This window comes from Onychostoma macrolepis, chromosome 13 (genome assembly GCF_012432095.1).
Source record: "Onychostoma macrolepis isolate SWU-2019 chromosome 13, ASM1243209v1, whole genome shotgun sequence".
In the NCBI taxonomy this organism is placed as follows: domain Eukaryota; kingdom Metazoa; phylum Chordata; class Actinopteri; order Cypriniformes; family Cyprinidae; genus Onychostoma; species Onychostoma macrolepis.
Window position 1 is genome coordinate 29,247,539 of NC_081167.1, and position 17,299 is coordinate 29,264,837.

Genomic DNA, 17,299 nt, shown 5'->3' on the forward strand with positions numbered 1-17,299 from the left:
ACTGACAAAAAAAATTATATCTCGATATTTTCTAGGATTTTATCGATAATTAGACGATATTTTGCTGAGTATTGTGCTGATCTTGTGTTACCGTGGACAGCTGACTTTGATATTCTTCATAATCTGTGTGGTAGTCAGTTCACAGCAGTGATAGAAATGAATCTTTTCCAATAAGTTTAAATTGATTTTTACATTTTATGGTCATTTTTACAATTAAGCCATTTTTTCCAAAAGTGTGCATCATCATGTCAAATTCTTACATTTAATCAGTCAATTAGAATAAGACATTTGGGCTGTTTTCAAGCAAATGAAATCAGTATCAACAAAATTCATCTTTGAATTTCTGAAGTGGCATTTAGATGCATTTACACACTGCTTAATGCAGGACATGAATGCATTTAACCTGCAGTTACACATGCATATATAATGTTTTAAATACTGTACACATAAAACGTTGAATACCGATATTTGAAATTATTATTTTTTTTAAATTAAAAATACTTTAAATGTGAAATTAAAACCGCCAGCAGGTGGCAGCAAGTCACTGTTAATACGTGAGTCACTGCGATTGAACCGAATCATTTAAACGGTTGATTCATGCAGGAACTAAATGCCGTCATGTTGCTCAAAAACAGTGCTGTGTTTGGAGTTATTTTTGTTGTCGAAATAGGTGTCTAAAACGTAAGTCAGTAAAATTAAATTTTAACTTGTATACAATCAATATCACATTTGTAATCATGCTGATTTTTGGAGGAAAAAAAGGGCACTCCTCTGCCGCGCGACTGCCGCATTCTCTTGTAGTGCAAGCATTTTGTGCAGTGGAGGCGGTGTTTGCGACGCGGTTTTGGGGCGGACGTTGCCATAGTTACAATTGTCAAGGTCACATTTGTATTTATACCAAATCCAAACTTTTGTAAGGTAGTTTAGTGTTTATCATAACATTTAACCACGCACAATAATGTATTGTTTGGACATTTTGTACGTATTTGTATTTTTACCTGGCAAACCAACTCGTGTGCTCACAAGCTCCCACTCTCTGGATTTTTTATTTATGTCTGGTTGTTAATAATCTATTCACTGATTTGTTAAAGCCAATGTGGCTGCCGCTGCCGCTCACAAAAAGATAAAATCCTTTGGCAGGATTTTGGTGCATGAGCACCACTTGCGCTCCGCACCGCCAGCGAAACCGCCCTCGGTTTGCCGCTTTCCGCATGTCTCCCATTGAAAATGAACTAGACACTCGCGACTGGCGCGTCCCGCGTGAAAGGGCCTTAACCTACTAGACTTCATCACGTCATGTATACGTGCACTCTCTGTAGGGGTTTCGTTTGGTTTTTGCAATATACTCGATAATGTCAAATCGCACATCGTTAAAACAACAATTACGATATTATCACAGACCCCTACGTGAGCATCATGACAATTAAAGGCCTTAACGATTGAACCTGATGATCCTGAACATTTTGCCACACACTTGTCCCTGCATTTCTTGTGTTTGGCACTCGCTCCGTGTTTAACCAAGCACTCGAGCTTAAAATGGCGAATGCTGTTAGTGTTACCTGCAAACTCCGTCCCACAGGCTTTAAAGTGAATGCAGTGCATAGAGCACAGTGCATTTTCATAGCGGAGCCACTCGAAGTCTTTCAACCAATCTCTCCGAAAACTGTACGCCTTCTTTTCGGCTGGTGGATCAACATTCACCACATGATCGCTATCACCAGCACCATTATTTGTAACATTAGGTGGTTTACAAAAGAAATCTGTCAGTGTTCTTTTCATTTTCTCTCTTCTTCAGCCCTTTGCATTTCCCGTGGTAGTTAGCTCCCTGTCACCTGACAGCGGAAAGCAGTGACTGACAGCTAATATTAACCAATCTAAAATCTGCATTTAAGAATGTAAAGATGAAGTTATGTAACGTTTGATAGAACGGCAGAATCAGCCGTATCAGCACACAGAAGGCACATAACTGTGAACATTTTTAGAGAAATGAAAACAGGTTGCATCACAACAATTATATGCACTCGCACAGATTAAATTATGGGCCATGTATTATTGCATTATACCCCTATTCAAAAGTCAGGTTCTGTAAAACTGCATTCAAGAGACGTTTTGTTCATGATATTGGTCAGTGATTTGCTAGCCAAAAGTAACTGAAGACTTCAGGAACCAGACAACTTTACATCCATAACATACAGTCCAAAATCCACAACAACCTCAGTGTCAAAGTCTGTTAACAAAGAAATCACCTCTCCACAATAATGCATTTCTAATCTTGTGGATTTTTAAGTTCGGTTTTCAGTGCATTTAACACATTAAACGTGCTGTTAAACAATCAGCTTCCAACACCGTTAACAGCCTTCAAATCCAGCAGTGATGTTTGTAACTCAATACACTGAGATGAGCGTCAGGGACAAAGGTTAGGATTGAGATACAAAGCAATTCGCTCAAATTTAGCAACACTCGCATCGATAACACCAAGATAATCTGACATCTCAAATCTGTAGCTAATATACGTGCAATATACAAACAGGACACATAACACACCCTGAGAGACGATTAAGAAGCAGTATCCACAAAATCATGTGTGAAAATACATAAATCATATGCACTGAAAGCCTAGGTTCAGGAAGAGTATAAGTGGATGCTTCAGGCTATTTTCTAAAGCGATACTAATATCCACCGCTAGTGAAACCGCTGATTTAAATACATGTGATTCAAGATCCCTCAGAGGCATCAAATGTTGAAAGTCATAGTCAAATCCAAACAGCACATTTCAAATTAGCATCACTATTACCGGCGGACTTCGCCAAACACATGCTCCGCTGTAACACGACACGCTCTTTATCACATTAAGCACGTCGTGGGAGGATGTGATTAATAAAGGATTCTAATCTGTAGTGCATCTAGTTTACCTTCAGGTGGGAAGGAGGCCATTCTGCACAAGGATCGTCGGTGAATGAGAGACATCCTGCAAACGCAGCGCTGTTGCTCTGGTTGCACTGGGGGCTCTCCAGGGCTACTAGTCCAGTAACCACTACAAACACGGTGTCCCACCAACTAGTGCAACACAACAGACAGCATGCTGTCTCCAAACAAAGATCATCCACACTCAGGAGATCCAGCCACAAAAAAACTGCTTTCTTTCTGTGTAAATGTTATTATTGATTAAGAATTACTGATATTTAGATAAGTGACATATCAAGCACTGCCCTGCAGCGAGCATACAAGGCATCTAAAAGTAAAACGATTTCTGTCATTTGTTTATCATTATCATGTAATTTAGAACCTTAAATTAATTAAGAGAATACACATAATACATAAATATATAATATAACAGTCATGGCCAAAAATATCGCCACCCTTGGTAAATATGTTCAAAGAAGGCTGTGAAAATTAATCTGCATTGTTAATCCTTTTGATCTTTTATTAAAAAAAAAAAAAAAAAATCACAAAAGTCTAACCTTTCATTGGAGAATAAGAATTTAAAATGAGAGGAAATATCATTATGAAATAAATGTTTTTCTCAAATACACATTGGGTACAATTATTGGCACCCCTAGAAATTCTTATGAGTGAAATATCTCTGAAGTATATTCCCATTCATATTCACAGTTTTGAGCACTCCAGGGTGATTATGAATCAAACGGGAAAACAAAGCCCAAATTCCCTTAATCATCCATCACAATGAGAAAAACCAAAGAATATATTTCTGATGTGCAGCAAAAGATAATTGAGCTTCACAAATTAGTGAAGTGGCTTTAAGGAAAGAGCTAGAGCAGTGAAAATTCCCATCTCCACCATCAGGGCAATAATTAAGAATTTCCAATCAACATAAAATGTTAGGAAACTGCCTGGAGGAGGACGTGTGTCTATATCATCCTAATGCACGGTGAGAAGGAGAGTTTGAGTGGCTAAAGACTCTCCAAGGACCACAGCTGGAGAATTGCAGAAAATAGTTGAGTCTCGGGGTCAGAAAACCTTAAAATAAAAGTTGTCAAACAGCGCCTACATCAGCACATATTGTTTGGGAGGGTTTCAAGAAAAATTCTCCTCGCTCATCCAAAAACAAACTCCAGCATATTCAGTTATCAGACACGACTGGAACTTCAAATGGGACTGGCTTCTATGGTCAGATGAAACTAAAAAATGAGCTTTTTAGCAGCAAACACTCAAGATGGGTTTGGTGAACACAGGGATAAAAAGTACCCCATGTGTACAATGAAATATACTGCTGTAGTTTTGATGTTGTGGGCCTATATTTCTGCTGGAGGTCCTGGACATCTTGTTTAGACACACGGCATCATGGATTCTATCAAATACCAACAGATAAAAAAATCAATAAGTGACTGACTCTGTTAGAAATCTAATAATGGGCCATGTTTGGATCTTCCAACCGTACAATAATCCAAACACAAACCTCAAAAACAACACAAAAATGGGTCACTGAGAACAAAACCAAGCTTCTGCTGGCCATTCCAGTCCTCTGACCTGAACCCTGTAGAAAATGAGTGAACTGAAGAGAAGAAGCAGCAACATGGAGCTGTGAATCTAAAGGGTCTGGAGTGATTCTGGATGAAGGAATGGTCTCTGATCTCTTGTCAGGTGTCTCTAACCTCATCAGGCATTATAGGAGAACATTTAGAGCTGTTAAACTGGCAAATGGAGGTTTCAAAAAGTATTGAATAAAAGGGTGCCGTTAATTGTGGCCAATGTGTATTAGAGAAAAACATTCATTTCATAATGATATTTCCCCCCATTTTAAATTATTATTATCCAATGAAAGGTTAGATTTTTGTGAATTTTTTAAATAAAAGATCAAAAGGATTAACAGTGCAGATTAATTTTCACAGCCTTCTTTGATCATATTTACCAAGGGTGCCGATATTTTTGGCCATGACTGTACATATTAAACATAACATTATAATATTCAGAATAATGAAATGTTTGAATATGGAATGTTTTAACAAAATGTAAAATTGAAATAAACTGGGGAAAAAAAGCTAAAAAGTGATTAAAAATAACATACATATATATATAGGGCTGTCGCGGTGAAGGAATTTCCCTTGTGGTAATTTTGAGTGGCTCAATAGCACGATATGTGGTATTATCGCCACATCTGTGTGAATACGTTACGATGTAACGAGGTCATATTTAAAAGCCAATTAAACCGAAACTAAATAGCGTTGAAACAGGAAGTGAAGGAAACAGAAGAGAATGACAAAACAATGGTCCATACATAAACCTGACGATAAGATTGTTAAGTTATTGTTAACCTAGTGCTGATCCTCGAATCTGACTGGACATGAGACTTTCTGTTGATATCTCACCTGTGCATTCTTGACAGGTTGTTGGTGAGTGCAGTTTCATTGTTAAAAGGTTTTAAGACATTGTTTAAAACCGTTCTTCAACTACACGTTCAAAAACGCTGATTCATTCAAAGAGAGACGTAACGAAACACACTGTTGAAATCATTTTAACTTTGAGCACCACATTTAAAGGCTTAGCTTAACTGCAATGTGTCAATGCGAAGACAGAGATTTCACTTTCCTTGGACATGGCAACCTATTTTCACAAATACATGACTCATCTCGGCATGAAGGACAGATGCAAGTAATCGCACACGCTCAGTCGATCTCTCTCTCATTCGCTGTCTGTTTAGGATTGTTAAGTGCAAATCTAGGGAGACTCTGTACAAATCAGCGTGGCAAAAATTGTTATCATTACTAACTTATTAAATATTTAGTACACATGCACGAAACAAGAAAAGCATAATATTACGAATAAAGAAAACACGCAAATATTGCGGTTGCTGCGGTTGTCGCATTCCTCTGCGGTATAAATGATATGAAAATGTAGAAAGTCTTCTCATATAAATATAAAAATTACTGTAATATTTCATTTGTGTGTGTGCGCGCACATATGTTTATAAATGTATTCATCGTAATATAATATTATTAACATATATTACACATTTAAATAATACAATTAATATTAACAAATACAGCATTTCATCTAAAAATAAGAATATGAATAAGAATAACAACAACAACAACAATATAAGCCTTGAGCTACCAAAAAGTGTAGTACCCTCAGATTTTATCGTATTTACATCATTTCAGAAAATTCTACCACATGATCAGTGCAGAAAAGGTGCACAGGTCATGGGACTAAATAAAATTTTCTAATTATAAATTATGCCAATTTGATTTTAATAAAATATTTTGTTGCTTTCAGCTATTTAAGCCACACTTTTCCCCCCCATTTAATTCCTCCACAACAAGGAAGAAGAAAAAAAGAAAAGAAAAAAAGTGTAACCTTGTAAATCCCACTTAACCTACTGACTAAAAGAGCTTCGATCAAAGTCCATTTTCTTGAGAAAGTCTCATGCTGGGAATACGCCTGACAGCATGTTAAGCTTCACTGAATAGCGTTTAAACAATCTGTAACGTCTGAATTACAAGACTTGATCGCCCCACCTTTTATTAATATTCTTTTCAGACTACAGCTGCTAAGCTTCAAAGACATACATGACCCCCTACAGGACACACATGAATAGATGCTGAGTGAGGTTTAGATCTTATCGGCTGAAGGTATTTGACTTAATGAAGCTTGTGATACAAAGTGCAGCTTTACTGGTTCGTTACAGCAGCAGTTTATCAGCATTATTACGAGTTTGAGTGGAAAATAAAGTTATTGATAAACAGTTTTACGTTCATGCATTTGGCAGATGCTTTTATCCAAAGTGACTTACATTGCACTGAAGGTTTACATTTGATCATTTTAAACATTTCTTATTTTATGCATTGTGCAAATTTCTGTATTTAGCCAAAGCAACCTGCATTGCACTTAATGTACACATTTTATCAGTTTATGCATTCCCAGGGAATCGAACCCATGACCTTGGTGTTGCAAGCACCACACCATGTTCTACTCTTTGAGCTACATTTACATTTATGCATTTGACACACTTTTATCCAAAGTGATTTGCAATAAAGGTTTACATTTTATCAATTCATGCATTCCCTGAGAGAATTGAGCCCATAACCTTGGCATTGCAAGCACCATGCTCTACTGTTTTAGCTACATTTACAGTTATGCATTTGGAGGAAGCTTTTATCTAAAGTGACTTACATTGCAGTGAAGATTTACATTTCATTGGTTCATGCATTCCCTGGGAATTGAACCCATGATCTTGCTTTCTATAGTAGAAACACAAAAGCTGACCACCGGGAGATAGAAGAAACATATAACTAGTAGTTACCAAGCCCCTAGTGTGAACTTTACACCTCAATTTAAGCAAGAACTCTGTGGCAAACTTAGCTGTCACTAAACACCACACACACCCTCTCAGTTATCGCTATCTCTCAGTCCAATTCTGGCCAATCCTGTTTTAAAGCTTTGCAGTTTTGACCCAGTTTTCGTAAGAAAGATACATTCCAGCTTATTTCCAAACATTCCCTTGCAGTGCCCCAGCGGAGCCGTCCAAATAAAAATATGTGCTAGACTCACCTTAACACGCCTTGTGAGAGTTACGGTAGCATCATTGCCATTACTCACAAACCCCAAAGATGTGACACCGATGCAATAAACACTTCTGACAAAAATATCTCCATCCTGGAGTATTATCACAACAGTAAATTCAGCTTTTAAAGTTTTCCAGGAAGTATTCTGCACGGTAAAGCACCTTTCAATTCTTTTGAAAATTACCTCAATGTTTTGGATTTCGGTTATAACCTAAGGGAATTAAGGGACATAATTAATTTTAATTAATTCATTTGAATTAAGAGCTTTATTAAGTCGTGCAACCCGTTGCAACCATTTTTTAGAAGATTCTGCCAATGCAGTGGAAACACTTGATAAAATGCGAAAACAGAGAACAAACTAGGGCTCCACAATGAATTGAAATAAAACAGAAATCGTAATATGACTTAGTGCAATTATCAAATCACAAAGGCTGTGAACTAATTACACAAGTATATGCACTGCACGTTTCAGAAATTCCAATAGTAGTAGTAGTAAATAATTTATTTTTAAATAATTTAATATATTAATTTTAATTAAATAAATATTATTTAAATTAAAATATTTTATATATATATATATATATATATATATATATATATATATATATATATATATATATATATATATATATATATATATATATATATATATATATATATATATATATATATAACAATTGCTACAGTTACCACACTACTTGTTATAACTATTAATTACATAAATATCTGCGCTGCATGTTTAAAAGTGAAATGTGGCACTGTGTTCTTTTTAGGGGTGGGAGAAAAAAATCAAATCTCCGAAGCATTGCGATTCTCTCTTCAACGATTCTGAATACTTTTATATGAAAGTGATGTACACACAGTCATTTATGTTTTCAGAACAGGACAAAACATTTGATATATCGAAATAGATCTGTGCATTAGTCTGAATGCAGCCTGTTAAAGCTGCCACTGTCTATGATCTCATCAGTAATAATCAAACGGCAATAATGCTGAGGAAAAAAAGAAAAACCCATAAATATTGTCTGTAAACTTTCGGATACTTAAAAAAACACTTATTTTAAATAAGTAATTGTTTTAAAAAGTAGCCTGCTTGTATAATAAAAATAAATAAATTTGATTTCAAATTTATATGAAAATGTAGCCATGTGCAGCAATATTAAAAACTGAGAATGTGATGCATCGTGATATTGAGTTAATAATGATAACCGTAATTGAATTGAATCATGAAACCAAGATTCACTCCCCTATTTTTAAGATGGCAGTACTGACATACAGAGATTCCAACTATAAACAAAAAGCATAGAAACTGCAATTTTGGTTAAAATGTGAAGTTGTAAATATGTATTTGCACAGCAGAAGAATTAATTGAGGAAAAAATGTAGATCAAGAATCGTTTTGGAATCGGATCGTGAAGGGCCTGAAGATTCCCACCCCTAGTTCTTTTACACACTTTAAAGTTTAATATTTTTAATTTTACAGTTAAATGCTTAAATCTTACTAATTTTTTAATTCAATATTAATATTTATTGTTTAATATTATTTTAGGTTTAATTTGTTTAATATTATTATTATCATATTAAAATCACAACCTCTATCAGAAAAATGAGATTGTAAATAGTTGTCATTTTTTACACTGCCAATGCGGAGTAAACACTCGATAAAATGGGAAGCCTTATGTACAATATAGAACAATCTGTTCTAAGAAATGACATCCGCATCTAACTAAAAAATATAGCTTGTGTCCAACTCAACACCTGCATGAAGAAGGCTGTTTAAAGCATGTTTTCAATGCAACACCTGTCTCACAACCCTGATTACAGAACATTCCCATAAGGTGACAGCAGCCATTCATTTACATACCCAGAGCCTCTCTCTATGTGCTGAAACCGTCCTTCAATTTCAGTCTCGCTCTAGTCCCATGACTACACTCTAATTAGAAGTTAAGATGTGGTTAGTACAACCAGCTCTCAAGTTTGATTGCCTGAATCCCAAACAAGCTGTCCCGCTGTTAGATTTGCATAGCAAATTAACAAACTCTTATAGCTGTTGGACTGGATGGCCAAAAGGACTAGAGGTGCATGAGTGGTCAACCAATCCGGAAATGTAGTAGTGCACTATTCTGTCATAACGATATTACATCCCATCAATGACTGCATGCATATATGCATCAGAGGGGTTCATTACCCAGCTCTCAGCACCAGAGCCTTGCTGGGGAATTGAAACAGTTAACTAGTCATTACAACTCATCAACAAGCAAATCAAACCCCAACAACAATAAACAAGTCAGTGAGGGCATCAAGTTTACAACATCCAACACAGCGGACTAATTAAACCAAAGAAAAAACAAACAGGAAGCCTTCACAAAAAAGTGCCATTATAATACCATGTTTTTGGACATTTACTATGGTGTTCTTGGAAGTACAATGTGTATCGTATGGTACTACCACAGTACTTTTTTGTAAGTGCATGGTACTCATAGTTTTCTTTAAAGAATACCATGTTAAAACCTTGACACTTGTCCAAAAACTAATTGCCATAAATTTCTAAAACAAAACCTGACAGTAGTGTTGTACTCTTTGATATAACCCCTACAAATTAAGTGCTGTGATGGTATCATAGTGTATCATACAGTAATACTATGGTACGTTTAATAAATATTAAGGTATTTATATGATACTCAAAAATACCACGCTGCTACCATGGTAAATGTGCAAAAATTTGGCAATACCATGGCAGAAGTCTCACTTACAAAAATCATCATGGTACTGCAATGGTTTTTAGACATACTGTGGTAGTACAAAAGTTTCTTGGAAATGTCGTATTACATGAACTTCAGTCCAATGGAATAAATTAAAGTACCATGGTATTATCATTTGACACCATCGTTGTACCATGGTACTACTGTGATACGTCTAAGGAAAATTATTACTATAGTACATGTCTAAACTCATTGGTGATTGGGTTTATAATAATAATGGTACTGAAATATATCATATTCACGTACCACTATATATATATATATATATACATAGTACTCTAAGGCACATCAAAAACACCATGGTAAAAACATAGTATCTCCACGACACTTTAATGACTGCAAACGGCCTAAGTAAAGGGTTTAATACATAATCTAATGAATAACGGTTGTGACAGTGATATTTACTGGGGTTTGTGCTATATTTGGTTGGCTTAGCTGTTGTGCTGCTAACAGCAGATGCTAACCATCACAGCGCTGTAAAACAACTGACCGCTGCCATTTGTCACGAATATCTCATCGTCGGTGCCACCGTATAGACTCATGACGCATTTAAAATCACGACTAGTTCGTTCTGGATTGTACCTAGTCCAAAATATCCCGTTAAATGGGGTTTATAGTAGTGTGGAGAGCAAGTCAAGCCCAGTTAAACAAAGCGCGGCCTGCGGGGGGATCAGAAGCCTCGGTGTTTCCTAGCGAATGAACATTAACACAAATAACCTCAAAATACAACATCACAACACGAATGCTGCTGGAATCTACACAGGCCTTCTGAAAGAAGAGGGACTGGTGTGAATCAAGCCCAGGTTTGTGTTTGTTAGAGATATAGTCACCTCTTTCTGCGTTGTTTCTGTCAGGCGGCACCGGGCGCGGCCTCGACACTCGCCGGGGTCTGCGGTTCGTCGCTCTGACGGAGTTCATTTGACGGGTTTCTGGTCAAAACACACACCGCTGCAGCCCTTTCCTCTGGATCCTTACACTGTGCTGAGCTCGGAAAATGTAAATAAAAGCCTAAAGTGCATTGCACTGAGAATCTGCTTGGTCTGAGCTCAGGGGAAGCGGTTTTACTGTCCAGGCGCTCCGATTTCGGTTTTCAGTGGCAGGAGGAGCCATTTACACACACACTTACACACACTTACACACACACTCCCATACACAACCACATGGTGCTGCACTCCACCAATCACAGTAGATTTCCCATTACAAAAAGTACCATGGTAAAACCGTAGTATTCTCTGAAACGGCTTAGAATACCGTGGTAATACCATGGTACATGGTACTAATCAATTAGTACTATTGGGGCCACTAATGTCCCATAATACAGTGAGCAACACCATGATACTGAAGCCAGTGTACCATGGTATAAATAAACAAATCTAATAGTACATGTCCAAAATACAACTGCAAATACATTTACATTTTTCAATAATTTAAAAGGTCTATTTAGATAAATAGGCTTTCGTATTTGTGACCCTGGACCACAAAACCAGTCTTAAGTCGCTGGGGTATATTTGTAGCAATGGCCAACAGTATGGGGCAAAATTACAGATTTTTCTTTCATGCCAAAAATCATTAGGATATTAAGTAAAGATCATGTTCCATGAAGATATTTTGTAAATTTCCTACTGTAAATATATCAAAACTTAATTTTTGATCAGAAATATGCATTGCTAAGAACTTTATTTGGACAACTTTAAAGGTTATTTTTCTCAATATTTAGATTTTTTTGCACCCTCAGATTACAGATTTTCAAGTAGTTGTATCTCGGCCAAATATTGTCATATCATAACAAACCACACATCGATGGAAAGCTTATTTATGTAAATAAATAAGTAAATTGAGTAAATTTCCTTTTTTAAAATGACCCTTATGACTGGGTTTGTGGTCCAGGGTCACATTTGGTGTATGAACTGAAATAATGTACATTTTTTGTACAATCTATATCAGAATTACCTTTAAATAACGAACATAAGATCCACAGGACAACTCAGATTTGTGCTGAAGGTTTTGACCATTTTTGTCCAAAACAGTGGTCTGAATTTGATGTCAAGTACGCTTTTGTTTCATTTTAATAAATTGCAGCTGGATAGAAGGTCATTTGTCTGATAAGACTGAAGAAGAAGAAGAACAGTGTGGTTCTCAAGCTGGGTTGCATTTCCCAAAAGCATTTTAAGTTAAGTAGAAACTATTAGTACCGATGGTTTACGATCTGCTTAGGCTTATGATGAAACGCAGCCCTGGTCTGCATGATTTCAACATGAATAAGTGAATAAAACATACAAAAATAACACGTATATCAGGTTTATTATAGTCAACTAAAAATTAAAGCCATCAAAAAACATTGTTGTTACTTGAAATAACATAAAAGTTAAATGAAATAAAAAAAAAAAATAAAAAAAAAAAAATATATATATATATATATATATATAACTTTAACTTGAAATACTAAAATAACTAAAACTAATAAAAATATATATATATATATATTAAAAATATTACAAATGAAAAACAGCTTATTAATACTAACTAAAATTAAATTGAAAACAGAAAATAAATGTATTAAAATAAAATTGAATTCAAAAGATAAATAAAAAATACTGAAGTAATGTAAATTTTATTTAGTTTAACCTCTCTCTCTCTCTCTCTCTCTCTCTATATATATATATATAATGTATACTTTAAATTGGAATATAAAATTGAAAACATATATTGTATAAAATAATAAAAAGAAATATTAGAAAAACTATTAAGATGACAAAATAATAAAATGACTAAAATCATCTGAAATTAAACTGAAGACAGAAAATATAAAAATAAACTATAATTCAAAATGAAAACTATAATTATGAAAACTATAACAGTATATCAATGATATTACAATTTTTAGCAATTATTAGCAATGATACTACCATTTGTAGCAATTAATATTTTAGCCATAGGCAGAATATGTCGTTTTATTTGCATAATATGAGTATGGTTTCATATTGCCTTAGGTTCAGCAAAATCACAACTGAAAACAGGACTGAGTCTAAATGACTGTATGTCAAATAAAAGAGAGAAACACGTGTTGATGCCTTTGAATTCTGCATTGCTGGTGTGTGACGCAAGTTTCTGCTGCTGAAGACACTTTCATCAGTTTTATCATTTCATCACTCTCAGATGACAGTGTATTGTATTATTTTAAGAGCCCAAAGACATGACAGCGCTATCTGCTGTGACTGAATGGAACTGCAACTGTGTATCTGAGACCTCCTGGCATTTGGTTGCAGCTTTTGGATGAAAAGCCAAACAGTAGCCTACTGGTGTTATACAATGCTGTGTAACATATGCAATATTGTTTGCACAATATCATACTCGCGTGAAGCATGTTTTTAGTGCACACATCCATCAGCTGGAAATGTGGCATTTCTTGACATGGATATATCACTGAGTGAATTCAGATGTGTCATTTGTAAACATGCTTGAAGCTCAGTGAAAGAAAAGATTTTTGTGTCTTCACTACTGTAGACAGACTTATGCATCTTTCGAAACTGAATAGATAATGCATTTAAAATTCCAATTAAACCCCTGAATTTGAATTTGATTTGAATTGAGGTAGCAAGCAGGATACAGAACTGGAATTCAAATTTGACTGCAAGGAAGGCAAAGTAAAGTGAATTGAAATGCAAAGAAATCCTAGATTTATATTTAGTATTTATATGTGTTTTAGCATATTTAATAAACTCATTTTGGTGGATCAAGATGGAACTTTATTTCCCAGAATGCATTACCTTCATTGATTTTTTTTTTTTTTTTTTTTTTTAATGGCAGTTTAGTAAATTCCACTTCCTGTCATTCAGATACAAATTCCACTTTGTGGTCAATTCAGTTCAAATTCACATCCATTACAGGCAGCCAATTCTTCAGTTGTGAATTTTGCACAACCTTTGTATGAGAAGGAAAATGGCAGATTGCTAATGGTAATTATATTATTCATAAATGATTAAATATTAATGTGGCAGCATAGCCTCATTTGCGCAGCAGGTGATGCTTCCTTAGCTGTTACAATCACAAAATTAAATCGTAAATATTGTGAGAGGTGAATAATACAACAATCTGCATATAAACAACAGGTTAGTTGATGTTTGAGTCTGATCAGAAACAAACAAATGCATGATGTATATTTAAATGAATCACATATGTATTTCTGGCACAGAACGAGATGTTTGGCTTGGCTTTGTTTTCATTTAGAATGCACGTTCAACACAACCAAAATAAATAAATAAACGTATCTTATGGATCTTGTAAAGTTTTTTTTTTTTTAAAGAACTGAATTATTTGACACTGATGCAAATAACAAAATAACATTATAAATAAGTAAATATTATTACTCAGCCCATTCATTTGTTTTAATTAGAATGCACATTCAACACACACAAAATAGATCAAATAAAATAAAAAAGGATCTTGTAAGGATCCATTTAATTATTTGATTCTGAGGCAAATAACAAGATAATTAATATTATTAATTAGTCCATTAATATATGGCAAACATTTTCAATGACACCCACCTGAAAAACATAAATAAATTATTTTTATATCATTTTATATTATTTTATTTCATTTTTATATCTATTCATATAATAAAAAAGATATGTATTTTTATGTATAAAATATTTTTTGTAGGTGGTTGTTTGGCATTTTGTAATGTATCAGTACCTGTCCCTGTAATACCTGGTACTGAATTACAAAAAGCTACAGTTTTTTTTTTCGTTTTTAATTGGTGGTTATTAACATGTTGTATTGTTTTGGTATATTACATCAAAAATGATGCAGGTCTGGATGAACAGTTTCTGAGCTGGTAAATAGGCATGTTGTTCTAGAGTTTGACCACTAGAGGTCCGTGCAGACCACTATATCACAACGGAGCAAAAAGTGACATTAAACTTTTGCGTTTAACAATTCAAATGAATCTAGTCTATGTCAAACGAAAAACATCTTTAGCCTCAGGTCTCCAAGCCTGCATTGTTATTTTGTCCTCATTAGACGGAAGTCTACATTTCTACTGGTTGCATTAGTCATTATTTGTTATTAATCATCAAATAGAAACTGTGCATGTGACTTAGAAGAAAAGCTGATTATATTAAACCTTGTTTTTAACAAGTTAGTCCTTTTAGATTTCAGAGTTTTAATATTCAAGTGGTCCTTGAATGTGGGGCAGAAAATGCAAGCCATACAGCAAAAATATGTATATTATCAAATATATATTTGAATGTGTTTCAAAATATGCAAAAATGGACAAAAAATATATTTCAAAATATATTTATGTAAATGTATTTTTTTATATTATTTATATTATTTGGCCATTTTTTATATTTTTGAAAAATACACACACACACACACACACACACACACACACACACATATATATATATATCCCATTTTTATATTTTTGAATATATATATATATATATATGTGTGTGTGTGTGTGTTACAGCATTCAAAAATATATTTTACCCTCACTTTATTTGTCATCTATACTGTTAAGATTTTAAAGATTTGACATTTATTTTCTTGCCCCTGAAATACCTTTTAAAATATATTTTGGTATATGAAAGTTGAAACTAAATATATTTTCATTTTCAAAAATATATTTCATTGAGTTTCACTGTTTACAACACATATTTAGCATATATTTAAAATATATTTTTGGCCTTTTTTTGCAAAAAGGGAAATACCTTCCTTTTAAATTCAGCTCTTGTTTTAGGCCCTGATGCACATCAGCTGATCAAAACCTGTGATCAAATACTGAAAATATTGTAAAATATGAAGACAACAGACCAATTAGTGCTTTATGCATGAATGTGTGTCTGAGAATCTTGTTGATTGTGAGTTGATGTGGCAGTGTTGAGCTGTATGTGAGGCTATCAGTGAACTCCAGCTGGTGTGGCCAGTGACAGGAAGCTGCTTGTGTTTGTGTGTGTGAAGCAGGATGTGGCACGTCGCTCACATCGACTGCTGAACAAATGCGCAGTTCCCTATGGTTGGCGCTAAAGGAAGCGAAAGTGCTCGTTATTAAGGGCCAGGACTGTATAATACACCTGCTGATCTACTGAGATTTCATTGACTGAGGTTGGTGCCACTCAGTTCCATTCAAAAACACTGCAGAAACAACCTTCAACCGGAGAACGCTTTCATGAATTTATTACATTCACACTTTTGTCAGACTCTTTTATAGTGCATTCAAGGAATGCATATTTATTACTACATGCATCAAACCCTTGAACTTGCTGTTGCTTTTTTTGTACCATGTTTTAGTTGAACTATACTGGAAGAATTATTGTTCCTGTGTATGAGACCTTGACGACTTACTGCAGAAACGGTGTAGCTGTTCTTGAAAAAGTGTTTTTATTTATTAATAGTAGTAATAGAATAGTATTTATTTATATTTGGAATTTACCTTTATTTTTATATTATCAGTTTTCATTTTGATTTCATTCTAAGTTTTAGTCATTTAATAATTGTGCTTTTGTCATTTTTACTACTTAAAAAAAAAAAAAAAAAAATATATATATATATATATATATATATATATCTTTTAATTTATTTGTATTTAACTTTTAGATTTAGTAATTTTAGCATGTTAATGTATTTATTTATTACTAATAGTTGTAGTTTTAGTTGACATTAACAACACTGTCCTGAAGGCTCATTTAAATATCTAAACATCATCATTTTGGTTTTGCTTTCTTTTTAGTGGTGTTTGCAGACATTACTAGTACTTATTTATTACTTATTTATTTTAGCAGATTCTTTTATCCATAATAAAAAAATAAGAAATGCTGAAATTATTTTATTGATTGATTGATTGAAGAGGGGCTAGTTGTTGAAACAGATTTATAATTTTCTCCCAAAATTTAAGTTCTAAATAAGATGCAAATAATAAATAAATAAATTAATTAATTATAATAATGTCAAATATTTGTTTGTAATAATTTTTCCTTCATATAATATGCAGATAATAAAATAATAAATTAAT

The 17,299-nt window shown here is 34.1% G+C and overlaps 1 protein-coding gene across 2 annotated transcripts in view; it reads right to left on the minus strand.

The window, feature by feature from the left end:
• The window catches only part of fbxo11a (F-box protein 11a), a 39,411-nt gene extending 27,960 nt beyond the window's left edge, over positions 1-11,451 (minus strand). Inside the window, exon 1 of one of the 2 annotated variants that reach the window (XM_058795154.1) lies at positions 11,115-11,451. In XM_058795154.1, the coding sequence (XP_058651137.1) occupies positions 11,115-11,202 (88 nt within the window). In that variant the 5' untranslated portion in view covers positions 11,203-11,451. The remainder of the gene's footprint in view (positions 1-11,114) is intronic. The other variant, XM_058795155.1, reaches the window with a different exon arrangement.
• Positions 11,452-17,299: the final 5,848 nt, after the last annotated feature.